This window comes from Microtus oregoni, unplaced genomic scaffold (assembly GCF_018167655.1).
Source record: "Microtus oregoni isolate MIOR12 unplaced genomic scaffold, Mior012 000060F_007, whole genome shotgun sequence".
Taxonomy (NCBI): domain Eukaryota; kingdom Metazoa; phylum Chordata; class Mammalia; order Rodentia; family Cricetidae; genus Microtus; species Microtus oregoni.
In genome coordinates, this window is record NW_024543842.1 from 290,193 (window position 1) to 307,396 (window position 17,204).

The 17,204-nt window shown below is 40.7% G+C and overlaps 1 protein-coding gene across 1 annotated transcript in view; it reads left to right on the forward strand.

Annotated features, from left to right (window-relative positions):
- Window positions 1-17,204, forward strand: part of LOC121439150 (titin-like) — a 173,443-nt gene that overhangs the window by 37,803 nt on the left and 118,436 nt on the right. The window contains exons 60-75 of the mRNA XM_041639653.1: window positions 773-982; window positions 1,361-1,438; window positions 1,534-1,560; window positions 1,943-2,002; window positions 2,198-2,281; window positions 4,030-4,101; window positions 5,166-5,219; window positions 6,184-6,585; window positions 7,049-7,108; window positions 7,512-7,589; window positions 7,757-7,834; window positions 8,403-8,489; window positions 8,734-8,814; window positions 9,962-10,045; window positions 10,426-10,512; window positions 11,935-12,012. Of these exons, the coding sequence (XP_041495587.1) occupies window positions 773-982; window positions 1,361-1,438; window positions 1,534-1,560; window positions 1,943-2,002; window positions 2,198-2,281; window positions 4,030-4,101; window positions 5,166-5,219; window positions 6,184-6,585; window positions 7,049-7,108; window positions 7,512-7,589; window positions 7,757-7,834; window positions 8,403-8,489; window positions 8,734-8,814; window positions 9,962-10,045; window positions 10,426-10,512; window positions 11,935-12,012 (1,620 nt within the window). The remainder of the gene's footprint in view (window positions 1-772; window positions 983-1,360; window positions 1,439-1,533; window positions 1,561-1,942; window positions 2,003-2,197; window positions 2,282-4,029; window positions 4,102-5,165; window positions 5,220-6,183; window positions 6,586-7,048; window positions 7,109-7,511; window positions 7,590-7,756; window positions 7,835-8,402; window positions 8,490-8,733; window positions 8,815-9,961; window positions 10,046-10,425; window positions 10,513-11,934; window positions 12,013-17,204) is intronic.

Below are 17,204 nucleotides of genomic sequence, written 5' to 3' on the forward strand. Positions count from 1 at the left end.
CTCATCATACACACCCATCACCCAGACATGCTCACACACACCTCGGGAGCATGGGACAAGAAAATGGCACAGTGGAGGTCAGTCTCGGAATCTGAACTAGACTTTGTCTCAAAAATAAAAAAAAAAAAAATGAAGTCCTTGGGATGGTATAGTGCTTTTTTGGGAGGCCTCAGGTTCAAAAATAGTACTGCATAAGTAGATAGATAGATAGATAGATAGATAGATAGATAGATAGATAGATAGATAGATAGATGATAGATGATAGATAAATAGATGATAGATAGACGATAGATAGGTAGTAGATAGATGGATAGATAGAGGATAGATAGGTAGATAGATAGATGATAGATAGATAGATAGGTAGATAGATAGATAGATGATAGATAGATAAATAGATGATAGACGATAGATAGGTAGTAGATAGATGGATAGATAGAGGATAAATAGGTAGATAGATGATAGATAGATAGATAGATAGATAGATAGATAGATAGATAGAAGACCCCAGGTACAAAATTAGTACCACATCAATAGATAGATAAACAAACAAATAAGCAATAAATAAATAAATGAGCTAATTTCACTGCGTTTGTGGCACACATAAATACCCTATAATTCCGGCATTTGGAAGCCCAAAGCAGGAGCACACCAGCTTGGGCCACAAAATGAAACCCCATCTCAACCCCCAAGAACTTTGAAGTAAAGAAATCACAGTCACAGAGATCCTTGCCTGCCCAGTCAGTCTCACTTTGAATCCCTTCGATGTAAACAGCTGAACCAATTCAGTTCACCAAGCGCATACAGAACATTGTGGTGAGCGAGCATCAGTCGGCTACGTTTGAGTGTGAAGTGTCCTTCGACGACGCCATCGTGACCTGGTACAAAGGGCCGACGGAGCTGACTGAGAGCCAGAAATACAACTTTAGAAATGATGGCCGCTGCCATTACATGACCATCCACAACGTGACCCCAGACGACGAAGGTAATCATGCGGACACTTCCCCAGTGGATCTAAAGTGCAATCCTCCCTGTCACCTGTTTTTGATATTTCCTTAACAATGCTTACATTCTAGCGGGGTGGTGGTGGCGCACGCCTTTAATCCCAGCACTCCGGAGGCAGAGACAGGCGGGTCTCTGGGAGTTCGAGGCTAGCCTGGTCTACAAGAGCTAGTTCCAGGAAAGGCTCCAAAGCTACAGAGAAACCCTGTCTCGGAAAAAAAAAAAAAAGAATGCTTACATTCTATAGTTCTATGGAATGTACTTTAAAACAAAAAGAAAATTAAAAGGGCATAAATAAGCACATTGTATTTAACTGAAGAAGTGTATCAGGAGACTGATGTCGGATTATTATTCTCCCCAGGCGTGTACTCGGTAATTGCTCGCCTGGAGCCAAGAGGTGAAGCCAGGAGCACCGCAGAGCTGTACTTAACAACCAAAGGTGAGGACGGGCCTCGTAAATGCGCCACAGTCCTGGAGGCAAACACGCTACCCAAACAGTTCTATATACAAAAACGCTCTCTTTTTCCTTTGCAGAAATAAAACTTGAGATGAAGCCTCCTGGTAAGTTTTTTTTTCTTTTCTTCTTTTTTAATTGTTGCTGACACTAAGTTCAGTGTTGGTGTGGATTTATAAATAGGGAAGCCCAATAAAAATACACAAAGTTGCCATTCTTCTTTTCAGTAAATGTTACTCAGTAAGATAATTTCCAGCAAAATGCAATGTTGTTACACTTTATGAATCTGGCAAAACAGAGATGGTAAGGTGGCTGGTAGGAGCACAATAGAACCAGGACAGGATTCGGCGAGTTTTCATAAGCTCCGAACTGTGTGCAGGGAAGGATAGAACCGTGATGAGTAGCACGGTGGCGGTGCTGCTGGAGGTGCCCAGACGGTGAGCATGTGTTGTCAGCTCCCCAGTGCTTATCACTGTCGGTTACTTCCAGATATTCCCGATTCCAGAGTTCCGATCCCAACCATGCCTATCAGAGCCGTTCCACCTGAAGGTAAGACTCTACCCCTAGCATCCGGGCATAGAGCAGCAAGGTTCCACATCCCTGTCTTCAATGTCCAGTTAGAAACCAGAGCAAACATGCAGTTACTACTCCAGATAGATATTGATGTTGCTTGTTCTAATTAAGCCCCTGGATTGATAAACAAAATACATGCAACATGGTGCTGCTATGTATTTTTTTTTCCAGAAATACCTCCTGCAGTTGCTCCTTCCATCCCTCTTCTGCTGCCTTTACCCGAAGAGAAAAAGCCACCAGGAAAGCGTATTGAAGGTAATATATGAAAACTAACTGAAGTGATAAAACTTAGAATTCCATAGTCTGAGAAAATGTGACTTCATATAGTTAATGCTCCCTCTTGTGGTCAAGACGCTGAACTGACTTCAAAATGATACTCCTGCTACATGGTTTGAAATGCTGAAAATTACCAGATTAACTCAAGCACTATGCTTAGTTTAAAATATTGCAAGGGAATAACTTGGGTGTTGGATAAAAATAAGTTTATTTCACATGCCCCTGACCACTATGCTTGACAGCTAATATGACAATAATAAAACTAGTTGTTGGGCTGCTTATAGAAACACAGCACATTCGTTGAGAAGCAAACTGAAAATTGTGGTTTGTTTTCTTTTCATTTATACTTTTAATTACTTTTTGTAAGTCACTGTTTGTTCAGAATATCTTTAACTTGCTCTGTTGGGTCTTTTGTGGGGTGTGTTTGTTTGTTAACTAAGGGGCGTGGTTACTAATAAAGAGATCAGAAGTGGGCAGCAGACTGGTAGATACATGTGATCCCGGCTCCGCAGACAGAGACAGGAAAATTACTACAAGCAAAAGGCCCATGCGACAAGCCAGATGGGGTTACATACTAAAACCCTGTCTCAAAAGCCAAACAAAGCAGAAGAGCTCTTAAAAGGGGCAAGGAGCTGACCATCTCGAATGCTAAATGTTTAGGAAGCGGTTGGGAACTCTTTGCACCCGGAAGCTGTACAGCCCAGACAACAGTTTGCCTGCGACTTCCTGGAGTTATTTATTCAAACTTACTAGGAGAATTGATTCTCTCAGCAGAGCTATAAAAAAATCCACTGGTCAAAATCAGGTTTCCTGATAGTCTTATAACTGTAACGGCAATAGCTTCATGGGTATAACTTTTAAGTTTCCTAATGTCTGCCCGCTGCCACTGATAGTAAATGCTTCAACTGTTTTTTCAGCCAGTTTCAAAGAAATTCAATATGTTTATCCAATTTTGTGACTAATGTACTTTCGACAGAAGAGAGAAGCGTGTTTGTAATTTATATGAGCTTACTCGAACATATATCATCGACTTGCAGAGCCCAGAGAGGAGAAATCAAAAACCATAAACTAGATTCATGATGCTCCTGTGGTCAGAAGCAGTAATTTCTGTTCAGAAATGATCTGTCCTCTCAATGAAAATGTCAGCATGACTGTTGGTATTCACTGCAAAACCTGAGAATTTCAACCAGATTCTAAAACACAAAGGGTGTACTCCGGGCTTACAAGCTTCCAGCATGGTGGGAAATATGCCTAGGAGCCATGACCAGAGTCTCCCTCCAGCCTGCAGCACCAGTACACCTTCACATATAACATGGCGTGTGCTTCAATTCTGCTCTGCTTTTGTTCTCCTGACAAGTGTGGTCTCCACACCCAAGTGAAACACAGGGAGAGGGACACTTTCTGTGTCCCTCATCTTCTGCTAAAGCCGCCTCTTACCCATCATACGCTCAGAGGACTTATCTACCCTCCCTGCAAAATTTTCTTCTTCTTCTTCTTCTCCTTTTTCTTCTTCTTCTTCTCCTCTTTCTTCTTCTTTTTCTTCTTCTTTTTCTTCTTCTTCTCCTCTTTCTTCTTCTTCTTTTTGCTTTCTAATACAAGATTTTTCTAAAGCAAGTATCTCACAATTAAGTTTATCTTATCTTGTTCTCATTAGCATATGAAAAACAGAATTGAAATGTCCTCAAAACATTTACATTATTTATATCTGACTTCTTTTTTTTTTTCAGTGACCAAAAAGGCTGTGAAGAAAGACACCAAAAAAGTTGTTTCAAAACCCAAAGAGGAAGCACCACCACCAGGTATTATAATAAAGTTTAAAAATCAAATTAAAAAAAAAACTAACCAGAAAGTGCTCCTAAGGTCTTCATTGCAGATAAGCACTTAAGAGTGCAGGAAACCCAAAGGCAAGAGTTGGGGTCACTAGGTGGTACATCCCCCTCCGTCTCTCTCATCCTTCTTGTGTCCTTGTCTGCCTCTGGCAGCCAACAAACGCAGAGAATGCTTGCTGTCTATAGTTGATGCTTTGAAGGAGACCTCCCCCCTGCCCCCAGTCCCACTGCTGTTGGTGACCAAGTCCTCCCAGCTCCCACCAGGGATTCAAGATTCGTGTGCTATGATGCGGCTGCAGCCCAGCTCAGGACCCTTTGCTGGTTTTCCTTATCTTATTGTTTGAAGAAAGCAAACATCTTTAGAAGACATCTTGGGAGGCTGATGGAAGACCTTTAGATGATGTAAAAGAGTTGTTCTAACCCTCTTGATGGAGGAAGCACAGCAGCCTCCTGCCCAGAGCCGCACCGAAGCGCAGGCCCCATCCTCCACTCGACACAGCTTTCCCCATGGTCATTTTGGATTTTGTTTGGTTTGCTTTGGTCTTTCAAGACAGGGTTTCTCTGTAGTTTTGGAGCCTGTCCTGGAACTAGCTCTATAAACCAGGTTGGCCTCGAACCCACAGAGATCCACCTACCTCTGCCTTCAAGCGCTGGGATTAAAGGCGTGCGCCACCACCACCTGGCATGATGGCTGTCTTGAAAGCACGCATGTTTGGTGGATTTTATAACAGAACAGAGCAAAAGCACGGGTTTTAAGTGCTGGACACACTACACATTTCTTTGATGTTTTGTTTTTTTACTACATTTGAATTTTTTAAAACCAGCCTAACCTGAAATGAAAGCCCAGCCTCCAAGCATCTTGTTATTCTGATCTGACATAGCAATGCTTATTCGCCTGGTTTAGTAATAGTGGGGTTTTATGATGCTGCGTTAGTAATAATTCATTATGCAAAAGACCTTGATAATGCTCTAAATTAGTAAATATTAAGCAATCTGTAGTCTAACCATTAATATGTACTCTGTGTTTTTCGAAGTGCCAGAAGTTGCCAAGAAGCCCCTCCCTCCTACTCCCATGTTTCCAGCAAAAGGCAAGTAAAGTGGACTCAGTCAGCATTTTGTTTACTTCTGAATTGTGCGTGTGTCCTCTTGATCACCTTTAAATATGAGGCTTCCAAGTTGTTGTAAAAGTGTCCAGTCCCCTCTGCCACTGTGCAGAGTCCTGGAAGCAATGGCTGTTTCCCACACCTCTGCAGCCCCTGGATGGGGGCACGAGGCGGGGCAGCAGTGAGAGACAGCAAGGAAAGAGCTCTTTCTGAGTTTTACTTTGTAATCCACACAAATATTAAGGATTTGACAATAATACTGATCTCAAAAACATTTTGAAATTTGTCATATAAAAACTGGGAACTGCTTTGACTACATTATTTTTTGTGCGTCATTATTCAACTGATTAGTGAGTCATCATCAAAAGTGAAAAACTAAGATTAAGTTGCAGAAACATTTACTCTAGACTCCATAACGCTATTAATGTTATCGAGTCTTAAGTGCTTCAGGAGAATCTCTCCAAACTGGAGTTCACATAGAGCAAAAGAAAGCATAGAAATTTTTTTTTTTTTTGATTTTTCGAGACAGGGTTTCTCCGCAGCTTTTTGGTTCCTGTCCTGGAACTAGCTCTTGTAGACCAGGCTGGCCTCGAACTCACAGAGATCCGCCTGCCTCTGCCTCCCGAGTGCTGGGATTAAAGGCGTGCACCACCGCCACCCGGCTAAGGCATAGCAATTTGAAACTATCTATTGAATCCATACTTTGGGCACTAGAAGAAAATCCCTATATCAAGAGTGAAGAGTGTCTTAGTATTGTCATGTTGCCTAGTTAATAAAACAGAATCCATACACATCAAGCCATAAGAGATTATCAGTCTGATGCTACAGCATCCATGTGCTCAATGCGGAATGACTGTGGCCTTCCCTTGAACAAAGCTTTTTGAAGGATGTAATTAATCCGATTTCCCTTTCTTGTTCTCCCCTACCCCTATTTCTTCTCATCTTTCAGCTTCCGAAATTATCGATGTGTCCTCTAAGGCCGAGGAAGTGAAAATAACAACAATCACTCGAAAGAAAGAGATTCACAGAGAAAAAGAGGCTGTGTACGAGAGAGAGCAGGCCGTCTACGAGAAGACAGTGCTCATCGAGCCTTGGGACGAGCCCTACGAGGAGCTCGAAGTGGAACCCTACACGGAGCCCTACGAGGAGCCCTATTATGAAGAGCCAGATGAAGACTATGAGGAGATCAAGGTGGGCGCTAAAAGGGAAGTCCACGAGGAGTGGGAGGAAGACTTTGAAGAAGGGCAAGAGTACTACGAGAGGGAAGAGGGCTATGATGAAGGCGAGGAGGAGTGGGAAGAGACTTACCAGGAGAGAGAAGTGATTCAAGTTCAGAAGGAAGTTCATGAAGGTACGTACGCAGGCGCTGGGTGGCCCCTCTTCTCTGTTCCTCATTTTCACTCGGTTCCCTTGTACTTTCAATGCTATTACCTGACTTACAATGGACATGAAGGAGAAAATGATCGTTTTGGCTTCTCTAAGGTTATGGATCTTGCATTACTTGTTCTGTAGAATAATCTTTATCTTCCCTTGATATTAAGCTCCCATGTTGCTTTCAATGGAACCATTTAATCCTAGGACTAGGGCTGCCTCTCAGTTGCTGTTTTCTGACTCACAAGCTCAAAGTTCATTTCATCACCACCTAATTCTGTTTTGAAATTCTGCCTGAGAGTTGTATTAGTCATAAGCTCCCCCATACGACAGATTCCTTACGGGATGATAAATTATTCTTAACATTTTAATATTTGCAACAAGCGCAGCTAGTAGAATTGACTGATTTAAGCATCTCGGCGTGTCTTGTGTTTTTATTAAAGAATTACATGAGAAGAAAATCCCAGCCAAAATGCCTGAAAAGAAAGCACCACCTCCCAAAGGTATGCAATTAGAATCATTAAATAAAATAAAATATGCCTGACATTATCATGATTTGTTTGGCAAGGATGCCTGAATCAATAGTTAAATCTAATAGGCACAACTTCTTCTCTAAGCTTTATTATATCTATGAATTTTCTCTTCAGAATTTATATCTACTTGAAATAATAAAATTATTAAGATAAAAGGGTGTTATAGTAAATTTAAAATAAATATAAACAATCCCAGGAACTTTTGCTTAAAGTTGAGAACACCAAACCTGCCTGTCTTTAAAAATATTACGTATATTAGTATACATATATGCATGCATATATGTGTATGTAAAGAACTAGACAGAGAATTTTAATAAATATTCAGAATTTAGTAAATTCTAAAAGTACTGCAATTTCTTTAAAATATTTGCAGTTGTAAAGAAGCCAGTAGTTGAAAAAATTGAAAAGACTTCCCGAAGAATGGAAGAAGAAAAAGTTCAAGTCACCAAAGGTATAGATACCATTTAAAGAATGTTCTAGTCACATGTACATAAGTCATCGGCTCTCTGGTATATGCTCATGCATTATTTATATAGCTACCCAAACAGAGTTATTTTCAAACTTTGGGGCTAAGAAATATTCCTCACAATACAAATATATCTGTACGTATTTTTAAAGTACCTGAAGTTTCCAAGAAGATCGTTCCACAAAAACCTTCCCGGACTCCGGTGCAGGAAGAAATAATTGAAGTAAAAGGTATTCATCTTTATTTAAACTGTAAGCTCCAGTTATTGTAATCTGCACATATGGATATCTGAACATACATTGTTAAAAAATTCAAAAGCACCATGAAAACTACATGTTTTAAACAGCACACATTTTATGTTGGGTTATACCTATGTATAATTCAATAACTTTATTATTGCTTTTAGTCTTGCTTAGAAATTAATTTTTTTAATTTAAGGAAGGTTTTGTGTTTGATGATTAATCTTCTAACTTTATCATGCAGTGTATTGCATTGCATATAATATTTCCCATCCTCTAATCGATATGAATTGATCCTAATAGGTTTGGGAAAGTAGTGCATTGTGTGTGAAGAAGTTGTGTCTATTAGATTCTCGCATAATCGTACTTGATGCAAGACTGCATGCGTTGTTTGTCCAGACAGATCAAAACCTGATTTATTTTCTTCTTGAAGCTGAATGTGTTCTTAATCTATCATACTAACCCACTGAATCACATGTTCGTGTCATGTGCCATCTGTGTGTCTCATCTGATGTCCTGTCCTAGAACAGTTGCTAACACAGCGATGCTCTTTTTAAAGTGCCGGCGGTGCACACAAAGAAGATGGTTATCTCGGAAGAGAAGATGTTCTTTGCTTCTCACACAGAGGAGGAGGTGTCCGTCACAGGTATCTGGCGATTTGGAACTTGAGAGCTTGAGGCAGAGTTTTAAATAGCCTTTTTGTCCCCGTCTTGCCTAACGTGGGATGCTGTGGATGTGTCTGTCTCCTTGTGTCTCCCTGTCGTCTTTTTCCTTTCATGTCTTTTAGCTTTAACTTTTTTGTATTTCTTGGTATTCTTAGTAAATTACAATTGCCATCCACAACGTGATCTATCAGTAATTAAAGATGTGTACTTTTTTTTTTTCAAAAGTCCCCGAGGTGCAAAAGAAAACTCTCACTGAGGAGAAAATTCACGTTGCAGTTTCCAAAAAGATTGAACCACCGCCCAAAGGTATCAGTAATTCATCCTAAGTTTAAGATGTTCTTGAGAAAAATCCACAGTCCATATCTAGCTACGCTGATATGAAGTATCAGAATTAGTCACACAGTTAACATGCCTAGGGTCTTTGTGAACAGAGAAGTCACTGGAGAGAGGAGTGGAAAGACCAGGCATGACATGCTTGGGGATCCTTCCCCTGTCTCTGGACACTTAAAATATAGTGACATTTGTATTTGGACATAAGGCGTAATGAAACCCCTCACACCAGCTCCCCGAAGCCTTCTTTCAAATGTGAATGATTCTCTCCATTAGGAGCTTAACATACCAGAAGTATTGAAACTAAGTTTTGTAAACTTGCGATTTAATTAAGTTATATTAGAAATCCCTTTATATTCAAAACACACAGTTTCCTTTTTTCTGCAATTACTACTTTCTGTGTGAGAGTATCAGTTACAACAGTAGCTGGTGTGTCAGTATTGACTCCACCACTGAAATCCAAAAATACAGTTACCAGGGGGCAAGGTATCGAAATCCCAGCACTCAGCTAGGGCTACGTAGGAAGACACTTTATAGAAGAAGGAAAGGAGGAAGGAAGAGATAGAAGGGTAAAGGGATGGAGGAGGGAAACACTCTAGACTCTACGCCAAGGTCCCATTCTCTTTCCTGAGCTAAATTTAAGATATAACAATATTTACTATCACCTGAGACAGTTGTTCTCATGCACTGACTTTAAATGTAGAGTTCTTCCATCTATTTCTGAGAAAGTAGAAACTCCTGCCCCTCAAAGTGACAAATAGGTTTCCCTTTTCTACTTAGCCATTCAGCTATCTACACATATTTTATCTTTATTTTATTTACTTATTTATTTGGTTTGGTTTTTTTGAGACAGGGTTTTTCTGTAGCTTTGGAGTCTGTCCTGGAACTAACTCTTGTAGACCAGGCTGGCCTCGAACTCAGAGATCCGCCTGCCTCTGCCTCTCAAGTGCTGGGATTAAAGGCGTGCGCCACCACCACTGCCTGTCTTTTTCAGTTCCTAACCTATAGTTTCTTGCATCCAACTGGCTTAAAGGGGGAATATCTACTCTTGACTCCTATCTTATAAGAATGCACATCTTGTCAAGATGAGCAGTTTCTCAAACATAGTACATTTCTCTTCAAGTCCCGGAACCACCTAAAAAACAAGTTGCAGAAGAAGTGGTCCCTGTTCCCGTCCCTAAGAAGGTGGAACCTCCAGCAGCCAAAGGTAGAAGAACATTTCTTGGGTTCTATCTTCTTGGATCTTGTGTGTGTGTGTGACCTGTATATTAACCAGAATGTTATCAGTAGACAATCTTTCATATGCTTAACTCCTTATCTATTGTTTGGTTACTTTGTCTTCACACGTGTTAGTAACTGTTCCAGATGCCAGACCATCCTAACCGGGCATTTGTCTGCCCTGTGTCATATGTGTGATGTCTACCTGGTATTGATGTACTAAACATTCCATGCTTCCCCAAGTAGAACATACTAAATTACTTTTTAATTCTTAAGCTCTTAATGAGGCTTTATGCTTGACTATAATCTTGAATGTCTCAGAAGGAGACTGTAACATTCGACACCATTTCAACAATGTTATCTTTAAAGTTCCTGAGGCTCCCAAGAAACCTGTGCCAGAGGAGAAGAAGCCAGTTCCTATTCCCAAGAAGAAAGAGCCAGCTGCTCCTCCCCAAGGTATGCAGAACCACCAGTGGAGACAGCCATCGCCACAGGGGCCAGCTCGGCTCTGCACAGGCTTCATCTGTGCCGTGTTGTCCTTGACTCTTGTCTCTTTGACATGTTCCTCATTCTTGTTATATATTATTTATGATTCTGAACATTCCTAAGGCATGTGTTATTAAAAGAAGTAACTATGTCAAATTGCTACCTTAAATTTTTAATGTCATCCTTAAGGAGGATTGCGAAAAATCCTCTATGGACATGTTTATTGAACAGAGCATCTCTTGTTCACTCTTGCATGTGACTTCTTCGTTAAGACATGGTTATTGTCTGTTGTGAGGAGTCTGTGGAGAGGCAGAGGCAACTGGAGGGGGTTGGCAGAAGTGAGTGTCACCTAGACACAGATGAACCCAAAGTCCGTGATGGCAAGTCTTCAATAGGACAGATCTTTGACATTTATTTTCCCTGTATGAATTGAAATTAATTAAACTTACTGCAAACACTTGGGAGTACATTCTAAGTGACAGAATTTCTTACAGAAAAACACCTACGCATTTACAACATTTTGTGACATAGAGGTCCCCAAAGCCATTGGCACAATGTCCTACTGAAAGACCTGTTCCACAGAGTGATCGTGTCTTGATTATCCTTTAGTAACCAGAAATAGAAACTCAGAATGCTGTCAGCGTAAAAAGTTACATGAACAACCATATTCCACAGCATTGTAGCTGTAGTTCAAAGGTCATAAAGTGCTACAATTTATCCCCTCTTCAAAACAAAGTATGAAGAGATCTTTTCTATCTGGTCTACTCACACTCTGCCTTATTGGTATAATCCCTGACGGGTTTGTGTTCATCAGATCACACCAAGGGGAGTAAAGAGGAAGCCAAGTCAGTTAAAACTGGCCTTGACTGTTCGGTACTCAGAACTCACCTATATTTAAATTTAAAAACAAAAGCCATGGTGGAGCAGTCATGTAATCACAGAATTGGGGAGAAGGAGAGTAGAGACAATTGGCATTCCCTGGGACTCACTGGTCACTGAGTCTCTAGCCTACTTGGCAAAATCCGGGCCAGTAGGGGACCCTGTCTAAAGAAAAAAAAGCAAGTGTATTGCACCTGAAAAATAACACCCCAAGGTTATTGCTACCCTCCCAAAACACATACATACACATCTATACACACATGTACACACACCATACTAAATGTAAGAATGAATTCTGTATACATTTCCGTTACATAACACAATTTAGTCATTTAAATGCTTCTAAAATATTGCACATAGCCACTACTATATTGTGACTTTGAAATGGGATCTTTCTTCATTGTACCAGTGCAGTCTGTAATATCAATGTGCTGTGTGTCATTTTGGGGGGTGTCTGTATCCATTCATGGACAGGAAACATGCCTGTACTGACTGGCTATTTAAAACTTTAAGTCCCAGAGGCTCCAAAGAAACCTGCTCCTGAAGAGAAGGTTCCTGTGGCGAAGAAGAAGGAGGCCCCTCCAGCTAAAGGTAGGGTGACTTTCCTAGTAAACAAGCCCACGTTTACATCTCGAGTGCAAAGCAGTTTGTGTTTATCTGCTAATTGAGTTTGCTGTATTCCAAGTGTTGTCGGGGTTTCTGTCCTGCCCGGTTCCCACAATCATTAAGTCCCGAAGAAGTCACACAGAGTTATAAACATTACATTAGTTATAAACTGATTGGCCCATTAGCTCAGGCTTCTTATTAACTCTCATAACTTATATTAGCCCATTATTCTTGTCTATGCTAGCCATGTGGCTCGGAACCTTATTCAGCATGTAACTAGGTTACATCTTCTTCTGTAGCTGGGTCATGACTGCAGACCAAGCTTTCCTCTTCCCAGAATTCTCCTGTTCTTGTCGCCCTGCCTCTACTTCCTGCCTAGTTGTCTCCCCCCACCCCCATACTTCGTGCCTGGTTACTGGCCAATCAGTGTTTTATTAAAATACAATTGACAGGGTAAAAACCATTGTTCCATAGCATCCAAGTGGTTGTTTTATGGCCAGTGACAATGGGACAAGCTTCTGTCTACCTGTCTAGTCTCTTTCAAAATAATGAATTCGCTGCTTTGAAAAATATAAACCCAGTTCTACAAATGTCTTTTCAAGTTCCCGAAGTGCAGAAGAAAGTTGTCACTGAAGAAAAAATAACCATCATTACTCAGAGAGAGGAATCCCCACCACCAGCAGGTACCCCATCTCCATGAAATAACCGTAACTTTCCCCCAAACTTCTTTAATTGCATGCCTTCATCCACCGGCCTGCCTGTTCCATGTGCATTTGCCTTTATAAGATTTAAAAAAAAAAAAAAATTCTTCTTCAAGTGCCAGAAATACCAAAGAAGAAAGTTCCTGAAGAAAAAAGACCTGTTTCTCGAAAAGAAGAAGCTCCCCCACCAAAAGGTATCATCAGGCCTTTGTACAAAAGCTGTCTTTTACAGGGTCATGCTTCCAGGCAAAGATGGCACGGCGTGGGTGGGTGTGCTGTGTGCTGGGCTTCCGTGGGAGAGTGTCAGAGCTCTAAATGTACGTAATGTTTCTAAAGTGCCAGCTCCACCTAAGAAACCGGTCCCCGAGGAGATTGTCCCAGCTCCCATCCCTAAGAAAGCTCCTCCCCGAGGTAGGATTGACGTCAGTCTTCTAGAGACCTCTTCTCTCGTGCGTGCTTGGGTTCTTGCTCTGTCCGTCAAGTCTGTTTCTGTGCTGCCCTTCTTGGTCTTGTTTCTGAGAGACTTTCGTGGGCATGTTCTTGGGGTGTGTAATTTCTTTGTCCACTTTGCTCATGAATGTGACGTACTGCAAGGCGTCCCCAAACTCTAGGGAGAAAGGGAATTTGTACAATTCTTGGTTCTTAAGCTCCAACACTGATGCTTCCTTAAAGCTGAAGTCTCTAAGAAAACTGTCTTGGAAGAGAAGAGGCTTGCTGTGGAAGAGAAACTGTCGGTGTCAGTTCCTCAGAGAGTGGAAGTCATGCGACATGAAGGTATAACCAGAGGGGAAGAAGGCCGTGTTGGTATGTGCCTGTGGAGTCTTCTTTAGGATGTTAATGTTTTCATTGCGATCTGTTTTTATCTTGTGTGAGTGTTGAAATTCATCTGCCTGCTGCTATAGTCTTCTGGAACTATCTTTTGCATCTACCTCATTCTTGGGTCATTCTTAAGAAGTGAATAAGGTGTTGAAAAGGAGATCACTTGGAATTTGGACACTCTGGGGGATAATTTACACATCTCCCTCAGTCTTGGGCTTCATCCTCCTCTTGTCTTACATCTCTTTCCCTCTTGTAGTTAGAAAGTCCCAAGTCCTGAGCAGATAGGAGAATCTTCATCCATCTGTAGTGAACACGTGGCCACTGGACGTGTCCCAGCACACTGAGTTTTAAATCAAGTCTTATCTTTTAACCTATCTACAGAGGAGGAGTGGTCCTACTCTGAAGAAGAGGAGCGTGTGTCTGTTTCGGTGTATAGGGAAGAGGAAAGAGATGAGGAGGAAGCAGAGATCACCGAATACGAAGGTAAATGACAGAGGTCCATGAGGGATGATAAAAGCTGTCCCTCAGGCGAGGCACAGAGTCATCTATGGGCTTAGTACATGTTCCTCTTCAATCAAAATACAAGATTCAAGAGCATCCATTACACAAGAGTAAACACCCGATGACGTTCTTTTCCATCTCTTCTTTGGCTATTTGGAGGAAATGGCTCTGTAGCTCCGGATAACTAAAGGGGGCAGGCATCCTCATGTGGCTTCTGCCTTTCATGAGGCAGGACTTGGCTTCAGTGTGCTAGGCAGATAGAGGGACGTCACCTTGGTTGTCTGATAAGTCAGTGTTTTTCAAACTGTGTGTTCCACAACACACAAACAGAAATGTCATCCTGTACACATGTGTGTGCATATATATATATATATAAATACACATATATATGTGTATATATATATGCACACACATGCAAACCAGATATGAAAGTCCTGTTAAATATTATTCTTACAAGGAGAAACTTTCTTTAATGTTTTCTATTTTGCTTTAGTCTCCTCCTATAAAAGCACGAGAGCTGGTCCACTCCATGAACTGTCCGGTTCCTAACTCACTCTTTAAAAAGATACAAAAATATATATATATGATACATTGCCTTCCGGAAGTCAAAGGCATATTTTTCCAAAACAATGAATAGAAGGAGCTTTTCCTCAAACCCATGTATAGAAAAAGCCATCATGTAATATCTGTCATTAGGCAGACTTCTCAAGATGTCCCAGCAGCTAAAATGACAACTCTCATGCTTTTAAAGATTGAAACAATAGACTTTATCATGTTATAATTCCCATTTGGTGAAATAAAGCACTGTAGGTTTCCTACTAAAATCTCACACTCTATCTAGCACTGTATATCCAAAGGAGTACTTCTAAGTAGGGACAAGAAAATGGTTTAAAAGAAAATGGTGCATTTATTACCAACTCGACTTCCTTCCTAATGTTAAGTAGCTTATCAGCACCTTGGCTGTTCTCCAGCACATCTCTGGCTAATAAAAGGTGATTTTTCATACCTCCTTTCTCCACCTAGAAGAAAACTGTGGACAAGCCATGACTCCCAAACAAACCTACCCATTTGGGTGTGTTTCCTACAATAGACCACAGGAGTTGGCGTGGGTTTAAAGATCCATCCTCCCTAGAAATGTTCAGGAAACCCAGCAAAGCAGGCACATGGAACATTCTCATCTCCCAGCCCTGTAACGATTTCAGTTCCTGAGGCAGGATGCTGCATGCTTCCTTTAGTGTTCCAAACTCCAAGGAAGGGAGAGCAAGATGCTCATTGACTCTTGGGTCCGCATTAAGCTGGAAAGATAGGTGGGCTTTTAGGTTTCTTTTTATTTTAGGCAGCTCCTCGTGTGTTTTTAATTAGCCCTGTTTGTCCTTTAATAAACTTCACACACACAAGCTCAAACATCACATGAAATCTCTTGTCTCTTCTACCATAGCTACCCCATAAAACTGGGGAGTGAACTATCTGCTATGTGTCTGTCCTTCTGCCTTCAAATCTAGAGTGTTTGTTAGTTTTTTTTTTTTAATAGCTTTAAATCCTTATGTTCCTGTTGGATTGGTCACTGGAACTTTTTTTTTCTTTTTGTCATGCTCATGTCCTGTGTTTCCTATGAATTCTATCCTTATTGTCTTTATAATAGGCACTAAATTAGTGAAGCCCATGCTCTTTATTAAGGCATATGCTCGGATTCAAATATTCTTTGGCTATTTTAAATGGAAACAATCAAGGATTTAGCAAATGCTAAAGTTACGGCAATGTTGCTTACTCTCCTGAAGTGAAAAGTTACAATAAAAATTAAACGTGAAATCTCTACAACTTTTCTTCTTTGAAATTAATGTCCTTAAAGTGATGGAAGAGCCTGAGGACTATGTGGTGGAAGAGGAACTGCACTTTATCTCCAAGAGAGTGGAAGTCGAGCCGGTCAAAGGTAGACCAACTCTTCATCTTCCCTCTACGTTGGTTTGTTCTATCCTTTATGGTCTCTTATATCTAATTTACCATCCGTATCAGAAATATCAGTGAATAGCATGACTAATAAAAAAGTCTCTTATGTGTTTATCGAAAAAAAATCGGTGCATTTTCTACAAGTATATTTTATAATCTTTTCAAGTGCCTGAGAAGCAGGAAAAGAAAATTATACCAAAACCAAAAGTTCCGGCTAAAATTGAGGAGCCTCCAGCACCTAAAGGTACATTTCCTCTCACAGGAGTGTAATATTGTCTGTCTTGACATCTATAATGGCGCCTCTGTGTATCACTAAGGTTTTGTCAGAATTGGTCTACAAACACTTTGCTAGTGTAGTTATTAATGTTGGTGTGTGTGTGATCTTTACAAAAAGGGAGTTATGTGTCTTCCCCATAATAAAACTTTCTAACAGAATTCAAACTGATCTTCTTAATCTTTCCCAAGTTCCCGAGCCACCAAAGAAAATTGTACCAGAGAAGAAAGTTCCCGCACCAGCTCCTAAAAAAGAAAAGGTGCCACCAGCCAAAGGTATATTGGGAATCATTTTGCTCTTAAGTAATACTTCACTCCCTATCTTGAAGTAAAATTGACATGTTTGTCAACTCTTGATCACATGGGCTTTTGGCACCATGTTTGACTCCATTGCCCAATGTTTTCAAAGCCCCTGAAGAACCAAAAAAACCAGTTCCAGAAAGGAAAGTTCCTGCAGAAGTGGTTGAGATAGAAGAACCTCCCCCAACCAAAGGTAAATGACATCCCTAAAAGGAGAAAGAAAAAACCAAGAGCACTGTCTTCTTTCTTCCTCTGGCTACCATCCATTGGGCCATAATTTTTCTGTGTAGATTGTTAGTGTCCGTCTGTGATGGTTGTGGTGTTATGGTTGTGATGTTTTGTTGAGTGTGCCTGAAAAATTCTTCTATTCTAAAATCACAGTACTTTCTGGCAAGTAGATATGTGTGTATGAATATATGTATTATGTATGTTATATATGTATGTATGTATTATATACGTATGTACGTATTCTACTCTAAACGTTACAGTGTGCTAATGCTAAAATTATCTTCCAAGTGACAGAGAGGCACATGAAAATTACTCAAGAAGAGAAAGTTCTTGTAGCTGTGACTAAAAAAGAGGAGCCTCCCAGAGCAAGAGGTACAGCAGTCTTTCCATGTCAGCATGACAGATGCT